The sequence below is a fragment of the Herpailurus yagouaroundi genome, unplaced genomic scaffold (genome assembly GCF_014898765.1).
Source record: "Herpailurus yagouaroundi ecotype Mexico unplaced genomic scaffold, PumYag 181, whole genome shotgun sequence".
Lineage (NCBI taxonomy): Eukaryota > Metazoa > Chordata > Mammalia > Carnivora > Felidae > Herpailurus > Herpailurus yagouaroundi.
Window position 1 is genome coordinate 16689349 of NW_024412412.1, and position 15664 is coordinate 16705012.

General features: G+C 43.7%; 2 protein-coding genes and 1 pseudogene across 9 annotated transcripts in view; 2 read left to right on the forward strand and 1 right to left on the reverse strand.

Moving 5' to 3' along the window:
- The window catches only part of CYP4V2 (cytochrome P450 family 4 subfamily V member 2), a 25388-nt gene extending 15683 nt beyond the window's left edge, over nucleotides 1-9705 (forward strand). The window contains exons 9-12 of one of the 2 annotated variants that reach the window (XR_005794945.1): nucleotides 3980-4114; nucleotides 4214-4393; nucleotides 5835-6651; nucleotides 8348-9705. Coding sequence is in view for 1 of the 2 variants with exons in the window: in XM_040490007.1 (XP_040345941.1) it covers nucleotides 3980-4114; nucleotides 4214-4393; nucleotides 5835-6007 (488 nt within the window). In the remaining variant the exon portion in view is untranslated. Of the gene's footprint in view, nucleotides 1-3979; nucleotides 4115-4213; nucleotides 4394-5834; nucleotides 7176-8347 lie in introns of those variants that run through there. The other variant, XM_040490007.1, reaches the window with a different exon arrangement.
- LOC121039998 (protein SET-like) lies at nucleotides 2744-3938 on the reverse strand (annotated as a pseudogene).
- The window catches only part of KLKB1 (kallikrein B1), a 32831-nt gene continuing 25571 nt past the window's right edge, over nucleotides 8405-15664 (forward strand). For 4 of the 7 annotated variants that reach the window (XM_040490000.1, XM_040490001.1, XM_040490005.1 and 1 more), the window contains exons 1-2: nucleotides 14855-14977; nucleotides 15605-15663. In XM_040490000.1, the coding sequence (XP_040345934.1) occupies nucleotides 15606-15663 (58 nt within the window). In that variant the 5' untranslated portion in view covers nucleotides 14855-14977; nucleotide 15605. Of the gene's footprint in view, nucleotides 8518-13075; nucleotides 13164-14854; nucleotides 14978-15604; nucleotide 15664 lie in introns of those variants that run through there. The other 3 variants (XM_040490003.1, XM_040490002.1, XM_040490004.1) reach the window with 3 other exon arrangements.

The window sequence follows — 15664 nt, forward strand, 5'->3', positions numbered from 1 at the left end:
CCCCCCCCCCCCCGAACTCCCCATCAACCCTCAGTTTGTTCTCAGTTTATAAGAGTCTCTTATGCTTTGGCTCCCTCCCTCTCTAACCTTTTTTTTTTTCTTCCCCTCCCCCATGGACTTCTGTTAAGTTTCTTGGGATCCACATAAGAGTGAAAACATATGGTATCTGTCTTTCTCTGTAGGACTTATTTCACTTAGCATCACACTCTCCAGTTCCGAGGTCATTATTTCTATTACACAACCAGCAATCAACAGGTGAGGAGTCCTAGGCTGAGGTCAATAGGGATGTCACAGAGTCTCAGTCTTGCTCTTTTTTTCTCTCTGTTCTTCACCATCTTGGCTTTTGTGCCCTTGATTGTTGTTGGAGGTCTCGTGTGTATCTTCAAGACGAAAAGGAAGGGGAGGAGGGGATGAAGGATGTATTAGTTTCCTGTGCCTTCTGTAATACACTCTACAAGCTGGGTGGCTTAAAACAACAGAAATTTATTTTTTTCACAGTTCTGAACACCAGAAATCCAAGATCAGTATTGCTGAGCCGAAGTCAATGTGTCGGTGGGGTTGTACTCCTCCTGGAAGCTCTAGGAGAGAATCTGTTCCTTCCCACTTCTGGTGGCCACCAGCCTATCCCTTGGTTTATGGCCACATCACTCAAATCTCAGCTTCTATTTTCACACCCCCTTCTCTTCACTCTGTGTGTGTGTGTGTGTGTGTGTGTGTGTGTGTCTGTGTCTGTGTGTCTGTGTAATCTCTCTCATCCTCTCCTATAAAGACGTTTGTGATGGCATTTGGAGCCCAGATGAATAATCCAGAATAATCTCCCTGTTTTTATATCATTAACTGAATCAGATCTGTAAAGGTACCTTTTCCCCAAATAAGGTAATATTTACAGGTTCCAAGGATTAGCACCTGACATATATAGGAGCCATTACCAGCCGACCACACAGAGGCTATGCATTGTGCCATCAACTTTATCCTTTGTTGAATCACACATCACGTGGCTCCCATAGCTGGAAGGAGAAAATGAAAGATTGGGTCGACCGGCTAACAAAATGGTGTCTCTTCATAGAGAAGAGAAGTGGGGAAGGAAAAAACAGGAGAGGGAAGACATTCTAGAAAGAGGAGAACCAGATGGACAATGGCACAGAAATGGAAAAGTTTGGAGGACAGTAGTGAATCGTGAGGGGCAGCTAGAATTTAACACATGTGGTACAATGTATTGAGAGATGAGGTTGGACAAGTAGTTTTGAGTTTGGATTGTGTGAGGCCTAGACATCTCAAGAAGGAAGACTTTATTTTGTAGACTGGAGGCAATCTTAACTTTTTGGCTCTGTTTCTATCGTCATTTTATTTATTTTTTTTCTGTATTGATTTTAATTCTCTCATATTGCCTGTGGTGAGTAAACTTGGTTTTTCAGAAGCTCACAAGTGTTTTTGGAACATGTTCACATTTCGTAACCTCTACGATGTCCAGCTCGTTGCTGTTGTACTTTTTGCTGTTGATCTCACGTGATTAAAGCATCATAATTAGTAGATGGCTTATTTGGCCACTTCTCATGTTTTCTACTGATTGTCCCTCACTTTTTCTTCTATCCCCAGTATTACTTCTAAAATTTCATGAGCAACTCATCTTTGGGTATTGAGTTGCAGGTATAAATTCCTCTTGTTACACATAAAATTAACCATTTATTGGTGTGTATTTAGTTTTATTGTAACAAAGCCACTTGTGCCCTGTTCATGTTTAAAGTCCAGCATCATCTTTTCCCTCCAGTGAAACAAAAAGAAAATTTAAAAATAAACAGGAACATTGGGGCGCCTGGGTGGCGCAGTCGGTTAAGCGTCCGACTTCAGCCAGGTCACGATCTCGCGGTCTGTGAGTTCGAGCCCCGCGTTGGGCTCTGGGCTGATGGCTCAGAGCCTGGAGCCTGTTTCCGATTCTGTGCCTCCCTTTCTCTCTGCCCCTCCCCCGTTCATGCTCTGTCTCTCTCTGTCCCAAAAATAAATAAACGTTGAAAAAAAAATTAAAAAAAAAATAAATAAACAGGAACAAAATTACAATAGAGAATGTCAATCCCAAATACGGTCTTACAGGCTCACCGAGTCTCCCATGGAGCGGTAGGGCTCAAGGCACTAGGAGAGAATTTTATTTCTAAAGTGTCATGTTAAACTATAAAGATTTCCATTAAACATCACAATTAAACATGGCTGAAGGAGAAGCCATGTTGTCAAGATGCCCGCTTCACCGACCCAAACATCTGAAACCCACCCTTCCCTGATCTAGAAATGCATTTTTTTTTTTTAATTAAAACCAAGAGAAAGTAACCAGGTACATTTTGGTAAATGCTAACTGTGTCCATAATCACGTAGAGACACAAAGTAATCTCTGAGCCCAGTACTGAGGAAAAGGAGGAAAAGAGCTGGAATTCTAGGCACTCCCACGTGGGGACCGGGCACCCACCAGCTTCCAGCAGAGCTAAGACAGCTGAAGGTTTTTCTTTTTTCCCCATGTGTTGTTTATATGAAGTTTTGGTTGAGACAGAAAAAGTTCAGAATGAATTACGAAGAGAAAACGGTAAGAGTTTCTCTTCCTACTGTATTATGCTCAAGGTATTGCCCCCCGCCCCCCATCCCAATAAGTTGAGAATCATTGTGTAAAGGAGGAGAAAGAGACTTCAAGAACAGCATGGCTGAGTACAAGGGGGCTGGAGAAAATTAAGACAGGAGATTGGAATCCATCATCCTCATTCTATTCTTCATTAGTGTGTTCTCCTCGTCCTCCACCACCACCACCACCACCACCCCCTTCTCCATCATCCATGGCAGGAACCAAGTAGTATTGCGATGGGTTTTACCAAACATCATCTTAGACGTCCCTTCCTAACTCATCTGTACTTCCATCAAGATGGCCAGTAAGCCAGAGAAAGAAGCTCCCTGGTTCCTCATGCTCCCTCTTCCTATGGCTTTATTTTGCATTTGACGTGAATGTTTTATCCAGTCCTTTCCGATTCCCATTTGATTTCAGTAGATTTTGAAGATGGATCACGCTCTCATCTAGATGAAATTCTTTGGAGAGAACTTTGTTTTTGAAGGAAGGGTTTTTATCAAAGTGAACATCTGTTCCATAACCTGATTTAATATCTTCCAAATCTGTCACTTCAACTCTGGTCAGATAATGCAGTGCCTCTTCGTCTTCCTCTCCAAGGAATACAGATCTGTGGATGGCTGTTACCCCAACTGTTGTTACCCCAGAATTTGGGATCTTGGCAATCATTTCCAGCTTGCTTTGAAAACATGCTCAGTGGCGTTTGTTATATTTCTGTTCTACTTTCAAAATCTCTCCACTGGCTTGTTCCTTAAGTCCCATCTGTACTGATTTCATTCCAGCTGCTCCTTGCTGTTCTCATTCTTCCTTTGGTAAGTCCAGGGAGGTTGATGTCTCTTCTGGCCGGAAGGCAAGACCATCTTAGTTTCTTTGTTGGACACAGGAGCAAAAGGCGATTAGGGGCCATGCTGTGGGGAAAGTCCAAGAATCTGGCTCACGAGAAGATGCACATCTGGAAGCTCTGAGAACTCAAAATTAACCATTTTAAAGGAGATGAGTTCGTACATTCACAGTGTTGCACCACTTTTACTCTAATTCCAAAGCATGTTCAGCACCCCAAAAGGAAACCCTGTACCATCAATCAGCCACATCCCATTCCCTCCTCCTCCAGCCCCTGTCTCTGTCAGCCTCTCTGTCTCTGCGGATATACCTGTTCTGAGCCCTTCCTATAAATTCAATCATTCGGTACGTGGCCTTTTGTGTCTTGTTTCTTTCACTTAACACATTGTCTAATTTTATTTTGATTATGTATAATATTAGAAATCCTACTTTGGCTGTAGGTATTTAACATCCGGTGCTTGGATTCATTCCTTGTTGATGTCCCGTTCCCCAAGCCCATATGGTTCTTTCATGGTCATCTCGTGTATTTACTTTGATCAGGGAAGTCTGATCGTCCTGCTACCGTAGAAGACCTGAAGAAACTTAGATACCTGGAATGTGTCATTAAGGAGAGCCTCCGCCTTTTTCCTTCTGTCCCCTTATTTGCCCGCCATCTTACTGAAGATTGTGAAGTTGGTAAGAACTCTATGATTAGAATAATAGGGAAGATGGAATTTTTTTTTTTTAACATCTGTCTTGCTCCATTCTAATGGCATATTGTCTACTTCTTGACAGCGGGTTACAAAATTGTGAAAGGCGCTCAAGCAATCATCGTTCCCTATGCACTGCATAGAGATCCAAGATACTTCCCAAATCCTGAGGAATTCCAGCCGGAGCGGTTCTTTCCCGAGAATTTGCAAGGACGCCACCCATTCGCATATGTGCCTTTCTCTGCTGGACCCAGAAACTGTATAGGTTTGTATCCATCAGAATTGGTTTGATCTTTCCAGCCCACGTGGTAGTGGGTTTCTCAGAATGCTTTCTTTTTCTTTTTTAAATTTTTTAACGTTTATTTATTTTTGAGAGAGAGAACACACACGCAAGTGGGGGAGGGGCAGAGAGGGAGACACAGAATCCGAAGCAGGCTCCAGGCTCTGAGCTGTCAGCACAGAGTCCAACATGGGGCTCGAACCCACAAACTGCGAGATCGTGACCCGAGGTGAAGTCGGACGCTCAACCGACTGAGCCACCCAGGCGTCCCCTCACAATAATTTCTTTGAGATGTCATGTCTCCTAGGCTACGGTCTCTTAAAAATTGGTTTCTTTTTTCTTCCACTTCACTCTACATTATTGTCTCGAAAAAGATTGTCATAAAGTAGAATAGTTTGCTAGGGCCACCATAACAAAGTACTCCCAACTGGGTGGCTTCAACAACAGATACTCATTTTCTCATATTCTGGAGGCTGCAAGTCTGAAATTGAGATATCAACAAGGTTGGTTTCTTCAGAGATCATTCTAAACCTTGGCTTATAGATGGTCGTCTTCTCCCGTATCTTCCTGTATCTTCCCGGTCTTTCCTGTGTGTGTCGTATCCTGATCTCTTCTTTGTATGAAAACATTAGTCAGATTGGATTAGGGTCCATCCATATGAGCTCATTTTAAGTTAATTAGGCTCTGTAAATACTCTGTCTGCAAACACAGTCACATTCTGAGGTACAGGGTAGGGTAGGGCTTCAACATACAAATTTACCGGGACAGAATTCAGTTCATAACATACAGCACAATCAGTTTCATGGTAGAGTTTTAAAATACTGTAGATTTGGGGTCCATGTTGAATGTATTTTATATGGTAGAAAATGTATTTGTAGCAGTTTTATTTAACCTAATGTCTACGTTTGTTGCTTTTAAGAATCGCATTCGGCAAAACAGAAGCAAAGAATGTTTACCATATGGCCAGCTGAAGTATTTAAACAAAATGGATGCACATCACCATGCATTATACACACTTTGGCTTTAGGATCTCTAGCATCTTATGAGGATGTAAATGCAGGTGTTAGTAAAATGAGGTCAGATTTAAATGGATGAATCTGAAGCCTATTTGGTGACTCTGTAGTAAATTAAATTAAAGGCCCGATAAGCCATCTACAGTAGTGATTCTCATGCTTCAATGACCCTAGAATTCATCTGGGATTACTGCTAAAATACAGATACGTGCCCCACCCCAGCTATTGGGCTGCACTGGGTAGGGGCGGGGAAGGGGGCTTAAGAATCTTCATTTTTAACCAAGACATCAAGTAACTCTGCTTCTCCTTATTGTGAAAATATAAAATTGCTTGCTTCCTCTAATAGGACCAGTGATTTCTCACCTTTGAGATCTATGTATATTTAAAGTAATGCCATTTTCATTAACTTGAAGGTCAAAAATTTGCCACAATGGAAGAAAAGGTCGTTCTCTCCTGCATCCTGAGACATTTTTGGGTAGAATCCAACCAGAAAAGAGAAGAACTTGGTCTGGCGGGAGAGCTGATTCTTCGTCCAATGAGTGGCATCTGGATCAAGCTGACGAGGAGAAACGGAGATGCGTCCTAACCATAGTCCTGGGCTGTGCCCTTGTCACGTGAACGGTCTTTCTTGAAGGGAACTGGATTTACGATTTCTAGATCTGGGTTCAATACTCTGAGTCCCTAGACCTATTTTTTTCTTGTCCCCACTTCTGTTGGGATCAAGCTCCCCAAAGAGTTTTTATATTTGCATCACGACCATAGGTCTTAGCCCCGGTCTCGATCCCCAAAGTAGAGTTAACCAGTGACAACACCCAAGTAAACATATGATAGGTTTCTCAGCAGAGGGATCCACAGGCCAATTCAATTCAATTGGCACACCGAAAGAATATAATTTAATTGAGATTCCAGAATTTTTTCAAGGTATTCTTACTGACTGGGGAACATGTATATGCATGTATACATATGCATTTAATTTGAAAAGGGTGGGTAATTAAGTACTTAGACCTAAGAAACTCAAGTTTTAAAATTATATGAGTGACATCAAATATGAGAAGAAGAATTATTATGGCACTTTTCAGGTTATATTGCCTGGACTTGATAATTTTTAAGTTAACTCATGAGTTCTGTTCCTGTTTCCCTTTTGACCAGGTGCCGATAGCCGTGACTTCATTATCCATAGCATCACAACTAGCCTTATATATCATACACAGTTGGGAAAGACTCCTCTCGGTAATTTCCAATCCCCCACAGTGCCTCAGAGGTTTGAGTAATGGCTTTGGGGGGCTGGGAGGACCTGAGAACTTAACTAGTTATATACTCCCTTTTATTCGAAGTGTCTGAAATCAGTGAGAAGGTAAGTTTCTGCCCAGAGTCACGCCGCTGGTGGGTGACAGGGCTGGAAACGGAGGTCTGTGCATCTCTCCGTTCCCACCGTGATAAACTGCGCCGTGTTATGCTCTTATTTGATGGAAGTCAGGTCTGTGGCTAGACGTGTCCTCAGAACACGGCTTTATCTGCCTCCGATTTGGGGATATTTCTTCTTGAGCTCTTCCACCATTAAAGGGAAAGCGAAGCCACCCATCTGTATTTCGTAACTCAGGAATATCTCACTTAGTTTGGGGTTAGACTTCCAGTAACTTCAGTCCCCCAGAGCATACCTACCCAGCTGATAACTGACATTCTCTGAGTTCTAATTCCGTAGGCGATATCTGTATCCCCTCAGTCAGTGCCTTTAACAAGTGACTTTTAATGAACATAGTATCATTGTTGCTTTAGTTTTCTCAAGGCAATAGCAGATAGAAGCAACAGAGTAAGAGGATGGAATTTCTCTTCTTCAATGGCCGTCCCAGGGAGAGCTTGCAAACCAAAGCCATTTGCGAGCGCTTCAGGCTGAGTCATTTAGGGCAGGGTCAGCAGCTCTACCCACTTTACTATCCCAGGGAACCCCAGTGTGGACAACCCAGTGGCTTAGTTGATGAGAAAAAGTCAAGGAAGTATATGATACAGTTGAAAAAGGTTCATAGCATATGCTTAACTTTGTTAACTAGAAAGTGGATATATGTACAAGATCTTATTTCCAGATGACTATGGATAATCAAAGTTTTATTCATGGAAATTAGTATTATTTCTCAATTGTATGCATTTAGATTGAAAACTTGCTTCCTTCTCTTTTTCTCTTCCTTTCTCTCTCTGTCTCTCTCTCTCTCTCTCTCTCTCTCTCTCTTTCAGTGGCCCTGCCGTGGATGTGAAATTAAAGCAAAACATTGCTGGGGCGCCTGGGTGGCGCAGTCGGTTAAGCGTCCGACTTCAGCCAGGTCACAATCTCGCACTCCGTGAGTTCGAGCCCCGCGTCAGGCTCTGGGCTGATGGCTCAGAGCCTGGAGCCTGTTTCCGATTCTGTGTCTCCCTCTCTCTCTGCCTCTCCCCCGTTCATGCTCTGTCTCTCTCTGTCCCAAAAATAAATAAAACGTTGAAAAAAAAAATTTAAAAAAAAATAAAATAAAATAAAGCAAAACATTGCTTAATGTTACCTTTTGGCCTGAGATCTTCATGTAGCTCCAGAATAATTTGTTATTTGTGTTTTAATTGAAAATTCTCATAAGCATGTTAGAGGGAGAATGGACTGTATATCAAAATGCAGATGCTGATTTTTTTTAAATAAGAGAATAATCAAGTGTCTGTGACCCTATTACTCGTCTAACTGCTGCTGGAAAGAGGTATCTCAAGAAAAATAAATTACATTTTAATTATGGGTGCTATATTTTATTCTGAGAATTGATGTTCTCTTGGGATGTAGATAGCTTTAAAGGACACATTAGCGGGTGACTGATTGGTAATGAGTAATAAAGGAAATAGCACTTTTGAACTGGTATCGTCACTGCTACGCAGACGTTCCAACAAAATGTTCCTTGTGTCCTCGTCATAGACTGATGCTGAGTTTTCCTGAGTCTGAAGAATTAACTGGACACGAAGTAGAGATCCCAGCACAGTTTGCTCGGCTGATAGCAGCAAGTGAAATCTCCTAGAGGGGCCTGGGAATCAGCAAAACCACAAGCATCATTAGAACCCAGCATTGCAGGCTGGAAACCTCTCCAGGTGACGGGCTAGTGAACTGATTGATGCTGTGTTCATTGTCACAGACAACAAAAGAATGTCAGTTTCTGGACCAAACGACCTGTCTTACAACGGAAGAGGTGCTGCCTGTGCGGCACGCACGCGCGCGCGCGCGCACACACACACACACACACACACACACACACACACACACTGTATCTAGAAGATCAAAACGTTTTGCTTTCCAGCATCTAAAGGGGTGCTGGTAGGAACATGACAAATTTTTGAGTCTGCCTAGAAACCTCCCTCCTTTTTTTAGGAACAGTACCCCCTTTATCTCTGAAACTGTCCCATGATCAATACCTCCCCCAATTTTCTTCTGTCTCTCGCCTTTTTGCTTCCCCAACATATCTACACGCTGTAAATATACAGTTCTAGTTGATGATGCCATGTTCTCAGGCAATCTCACCGTCTTGAGTGGACTGACCCAAGCAGGGTCCGCTCAGATTCTCCCCTTGGGAATCGGTGGAGGTTTCAGGTTGTGAGACTGGGGATCAGTTGGCAGTTGAAGCTCTGGGAAGAAGGTGCAGGGGAGAGAAGATGCACAGAAAAGAAACGGAGAGAATCCTGGAGGCTCTGAGTCCCACATTCCTGGGGATGGGCAAGTTCAGCTACACGCCTGCCCTGTGCACTGTTCAATTGTTCACCTGCACGCTGGAGCCCAGGCGCCAGGCTATTGCCATTTTGTTTAGGTTGCTCGTCTTTCATTTCTAACCCAAAGCCAGTTAGTGTTTGTGAGCTCAGCTGCAGGAAGGAGAAAGGTGCTCTATTCTTCGGACGTGATCTTCTAGTCCTCATCCTCTTTCCTTTGTGCTGTTCACTCCTCCTCCTCCAGGCTGGATAACCTCAGCCGATAACCGCTAGTCATTGAAATGTGATAGAATTTTTAAAAATTAAGATTTAATTGACATTATATTAGTTGCAGGTGTATAACAGTGATTTGATATTTGTATGTGTACGAAGTGAAAAGTGCAATAGCCTTTGAGGAAATGCAGAGTTCCCATCGTTTCTAGATGGTAGGAAGATTAAAAGTCCCCTGCTTTATCGTAGAACAAATTGGGATTAGCCTAACACAAGGGTCTAATTTCTTAGCCCCATCCTGATGTATTGCCCAGGCTGATTTGTCTTTTTTTTTTTTTCCTTGCTTTCATTAAACCAGATTCACCCCCATTTTCCTTCTGGCTAGCTGTATTCCAAATTCCAGGGATAAATCTCTCACCCGTGATTACTACAAAAGGACTGTGTATTCTCTCCTCTGCTTCTTGTCCAGAAATTCGCCAAATGGGTTATTTCTTTGGGCCTTTTGCACTGAATTCAGTCTCTCAACTAGCTCCCAGCCTGGAGCTGTCCCTACTCCTGCTCCTGTGCTCCTAGGAGATAACTCCTTGGCACTTTCTTTTTCCTTCCCGTCACTTACTGTCTCCTCTTACCCAGCATTTTCTTGTTGTTGTAGTGGACAGTGGACGTGAACTCCTTCCTATCTTTCCTGGTATTAGTCAATGTAGGTCTCTCGGAAATAGAGGAGATCCTCAAACTCCTATATAAAAAACATAGGACAGCCTTTTCCTCAAAAGAAAAATCATTACTGTATTTAGACATTATTTATCTTATTTCTAGAATGTTTTATTTTTAAATACTGTATATCATTTAAATCTATGTGTTTTAGTTGAATAATAAAGGGTGTGCTGGCACAGGAATCTTCTCCCAGGATGCAGGCCTAACTCCTTGATCCTATTGTTTGTACTCTTGGTCTCTTTTTTCGCTCAGGTCTGAAGTTTTATTCTTGTGGACATAGAGTGAATTAAAACTTTTCGGGGCGCCTGGGTGGCTCAGTCGGTTGGGCGTCCGACTTCGGCTCAGGTCATGATCTCACAGCTCGTGAGTTTGAGCCCCGTGTCGGGCTCTGTGCCGACAGCTCAGAGACCGGAGCCTGCTTCGGATTCTGTGTCTCCCTCTCTCTCTCTATCCTCCTCCGCTCATGCTCTGTCTCTCTCTGTCTCAAAACTAAATAAACATGAAAAAAAAATTAAAACTTTTAGTCCGCTCAGGTACAACTAATTGTTTTCATGTGGCCACAGCTCCGCAAGCCTGTGACGGTGCTTCTGGGTTCACGGCCCCCTGTGCCTTCATAATTAATTGTTCCTCGGTTGGTAGCGCTCGACGTTGTATCTACTGTTGATCCGTTACCACGAGAAACAAAGTTGTTGATGAAAGCCGAGGGTGGCAGTGTCTCCTCCTGAGCAATTGGATGGAGCCTCAAGAGGACACCTGCTCCCCACAGGGGACATTCACAGGGTTAGAGCCAGTCTGCCTCTTAGTCCAATGATTGTCAGTGTTATCAGTGACCAGCAGCTCAACTTTGCTTACAAGAGTGACAGTGACTCTCGTACGTGACTTAGATGGTCCACAACTGTGGGTAAAAGGACCACCCTGTCCTCAATTGTTTTTTTCTTTCTCTCTTTTCTTTCTTTTTTCTTTTTCTTTCTTTTTTCTTTCCTTCTCTTCCCTTCCTGCCCCCTCTCTTTCTTTTCCCTCCTTCCTTCCTCTCTCTCTTTCTCTTTCTCCCTTCCTCCCTTCCTTCCTCCCTCCCCTCCCCTCCTGTCACCTTCCCCTCCCCACCTTTCCCCTTCCTTACCCTTCCTCCCTCCCCCCTTCTTTCCCTCCCTTCCTTCCCTCCCTCCCTCCCTTCCTTCTTTCCTTCCTTCTTTTAAAAACATTTAATTTCTTATTTATTCACCACTGCACTCTCTCCTTCAATAATTGTCTGCCAAGAACCCCTCAGGGCTCCGGAGCTAGAGACCCAAGCCTAACAGCAAGGTGGGAGCTGGTGTGCCGCAGAAACACAACATAAAAATGAGCAAGTGGGTAGCACGATGTCAGCTAGTGGTAGGTGCTAGGAAGAAAAAGAAGCATAGTAAAGACCCAGGACGGATAGAAGATCTCTTTTTAAATGAGATGCTGAAGGATGGCCTCTCCTGTCTGCTACTGCCCCCTTTCCTCTTCCATATCTCTTACAAAGAGCAGATTACTCTCCCCTTCCAGCTGAAGCCTCACCACAAGGGCAGTCACGGCAGTTCTGTTAAATTATTTATTTTGTAATTTATTCTGTTCCTATATCTTTTACTTACATATGTGTTTATAATAATGGTATTACATATGTAAAACATTATCTCACTGAAGTGCACCGGGAAGGACAGAGCCTAAAGGCAAGCCCTTCTCAGGGACACTTAATGCCACAGCGATGCGGACGCAGAAATCTCTCAGGCGTCCAAGGTGCACCTCCCAAGACCTTTCTCAGCTCTCAGTGAACTGAGATTCTTCCTGAGCTGCACGATGTAGCTTTTGTTCATCTGCCTCTTTCCTGGTCAGCCTTTCTCCTGGCCCCACAACAGCTTCATGAGAAATTCAAGGCTTTTCTCTTTAAAAAAAAAAAAAAAAACACCGGGGGGGGGGGACTTCTGGGTGGCTCAGTTAAGCTTCTGACTTTGCCTGGGTTTATGATCTCGGGGTCTGCGAGTTCCAGCCCTGCATCAGGGCTCTGTGCTGGCAGCTCAGAGCCTGGAGCCTGCTTCAGATTCTGTCTCTCTCTCTTGCTCTCTCCCTGCTTGTCCTCTGTCTCTCTCTCTCTCTCTTAAAAATAAACAAACACTAAAAAAAAAATTAAAAAAAAAAAACAAACAACCCAGGTTCTCTGAAAGCTCCCAGGGCCGATCACCACCCTGTCTGCAGCCCAGCCTCCCATCCAGCACCCTGTGCTCCACTAGCGACTCTCCTCCATCCCCCTCTCCCCAAAGTGTCCCGCTGCAAACCCCTCTCTCTCCAAGCCACTTTCACTTCAGATAAATAAACCTATATTAGTGTCCTTTTGCCACGTGACAACTGACTGCGATCTTAGCAGTTTGAAACAACCCTAATGTATCCTTCTGTGTTCTGTGGGTCAGTAGGTGGGCTTAGCTGGGTTCCCTGTTTCGTGTCTCACAAGCCCCAAACCACGGTGTGGGTGTTGTGGGAAGAATCCTCTATCAAGGTCATTACACATTTGTTGGAAGTAGTAGAGGCCACTCTGGGGTCCTTGCCGCAGGCCCCATCGGTGTCAAAGCCAACGAAGTCCCTCTCGCCCTTGGTGTCTGCCTTCTCCTTAGGCTAACCACAGAAGCAAGCTCTGCTTTTAAAGAGCCGCCGTGATGGGACTAGGCCCCCACATCATCTCCGTTTTGATTAGCCCCAAATCAACTGTTCAGCGATCCTAATTACACCTGCAAAATCGCTTCTGTCACGCAACGCAACCTCATCGGGGACGGACAGGGTGTCTCCTCCTACATTCCGTCCCCGGGATTAGACTGGGAAATCTTGGGGGACATTTTAGAATTCGGCCTACCCCTGCCCCTCGTCGAGTTATTTCTCATTTGGTTCTTTCAAGAAGAAACTTTTGAGTTTTATTGCCTTGCTAGAGCATGACTTGCGTTTTGCTGTAAGAGATGTTAAAATGGAACACCGAAGTCGACGCGAGTAGGTTAAAACCTGTAATCGCACCTTTGAGGGAGACATCCTCTGAGGGTTTCTGCTGTGCTTTGGAGGCAAAGGTGGATGTGTTCCACTCGTCGTTTTTCTGCTGAGGCTGGTAACAGGTGAGATCCCCTATTTAAATTCTTTTATACTGCACGGGGTAGAACATTCCTTTCTGTTGACGGCTGGTGTGCTAGTTAATGCCCCGAATCTACAAGGCAGCACAGCATGCATATTTGAAATATGCCACTTCGTTACAGCCAGAAAATATTTTACCGGCAACATTATGCTACATTTTTAATAAACACGGCTCTGCACTGCAGTAATATGCATAAAATATTTACATAAGGCTCAACTCCCTAAAAATCTAATTTACTAGCCAGAATGATGTACTGTAACTTGGAGGGTTGGAGGACAAAGGAGATTTAGTGGGCAAGTGATTATGGTCTTTAGGCAGTTTAAAAAGCACACAAAAAAGAATAAATTATTTTATGTAGATCGAGTAGGTAAATCCAGGAGTGAAGGATAGAGGTTGCAAAGAAGGTATATCTCCGTATACAAGGAGAATTTTTATTAAATATAAGAATAAAAATAGAACTCCCTGAGCAGGAGCAGACATCTGGGAAAAGCAGTATGTTCTGTTTTTGGTTTTTTTTTTTTTCCCAGATGAGGCATCCTGACAGGGAAGTCTAAACTCTGCCACGAGTGCTTTTTTTTTTTTTTTTTTATTTTTTTTTTTTTTTTTTGGGGAATGGGAAAGAAAGGGGCAGGGGGGGGGGGGGGGGGGGGAGAGAGGGAGGGTGACACAGAATCGGAAACAGGCTCCAGGCTCCGAGCCATCAGCCCGGAGCCCGACGCGGGGCTCGAACTCCCGGACCACGAGATCGTGACCTGAGCCGAAGTCGGACGCCTAACCGACTACGCCACCCAGGCGCCCCTGCCACGAGTGCTTTATAGCAGGTTTCAGATTACTTTATCTGAAAAGGACCAGATAGTGAATCTTTTCCTGCTTGCAGGCCGTGCTGTTTGACACAATTACTTAACTCTGTAGTTGTAGGGTAAAAGCAAGCATAGACAATACATGAATGAATGGGTGTGGCTGTGTTCCAATAAAACTTTATTCATAAAAACAGGCACTGGGGGGCGCCTGGGGGACGCCTGGAGGGCTCAGTCAGTTAAACGTCCATCTCATGATTCGTGAGTTCGAGCCCCACGTGGGGCTCTGTGCTGACAGCTCGGAGCCTGGAGCCTGCTTGGGATTCTGTGTCTCCCTCTCCTTCTGCCCCTCCCCCGCTCACGCTCTGTCTCTCTCTCTCTCTCTAAAATAAATAAACATTAAAAAAAACACAAAAAGCAAAACACAGGCACTGGGCCAGATTTGGTCTGTGAACCGTGGTTTGTCAGCTCCCGCTATATCTCGTTTCCTGAATTGGGTAGGAGAAGGATCTAATCATCTACCAATTCCCTTCCATACTCAAAACTTCAGTGTTACTACTTAACATGCTTCTTTGACTAGAGTTTGGAAAAGCGTAGATATCCTTTGCCAAAAGTTCCTTCCAGGAGGAGCTATGCATCCCTTAGTCAGCTGTCATCTAGGTAACTGTGATGGAAAAAGTTCAGTTAGATGAGATTTAGGCTGCATGACTCCATATAACTGCAGTTGTTGTGAACATTTCTGAAAATGGAAGTCTGTGCATGCATAGGGTGGCCCTAACATGAAATAGTTAACATATTAGATAGCTGAACACAGGAAATGGACGTTCATAGAATATGTTGACAGGACAAAAAGTTGGAACTGTTGGCCAAAAACCAAAGTCAATATTGGAGCCAAGCAAATACTGCCTGCAGTGCTCCATTAGGAGGCCTTGAACCACCCATTTTTAAGTGGCAAGAGACATCCTCACCTCCAGAACCACGGAAGCAATTTCGCTTTCAGGTAGAGAATTTCTATTATTCTGATTGCTTCCAAATAATTTGAGTGTGTGTGTGTGTGTGTGTGTGTGTGTGTGTATTTTTTTAATTAAGCGTATAAGCATATTTCTACTTTGAGAAGAAGCTCTCAGTATATGTTGTAATTTCCGGCCTATTTAGTGAGTGTAGAAGAAACTCGATGTTCTTATACATGAAACCTTTTCGTCTCAGGCCATTTTAAAAGCAAAGAGAATATTGACAGCTTTAAAATTTAAATGAGTTTGATCATGTTGAGTGAGTGCTTTTCTTTACATAGGGACTCTGGGCCGACATTATTGCCATTATTTACAATAACTTTCCTCTTGCTCCAATCAAGAGGTTTCCGTCTACCAACTCCCTTTCGGTAATTATCAGCCACATAGGTGGCAAGTGAGGGACAAACACAGCGGTAGTCTAGAGGTCTCAGTGGGAATCTTGTGCGAAGTCCCCGGCATTAAATATACAGAAAGCTCCTGTTCCCTGTACTGGTCATTATGTGCTTAGATTTGCAAGGCAGACGTTGATAAGAAAATCTCTATCACCGTAAATTAGGCTTCATGTCAACTATGATCTGTAACCAGCAGGATTATGCCTGTGTTGCTTTCTCTTTTAGGATGATTTCATTCAGGCAAGCTGCTTACTTCACTTGCTTGTTTGCTACAGTTTCCTGTGG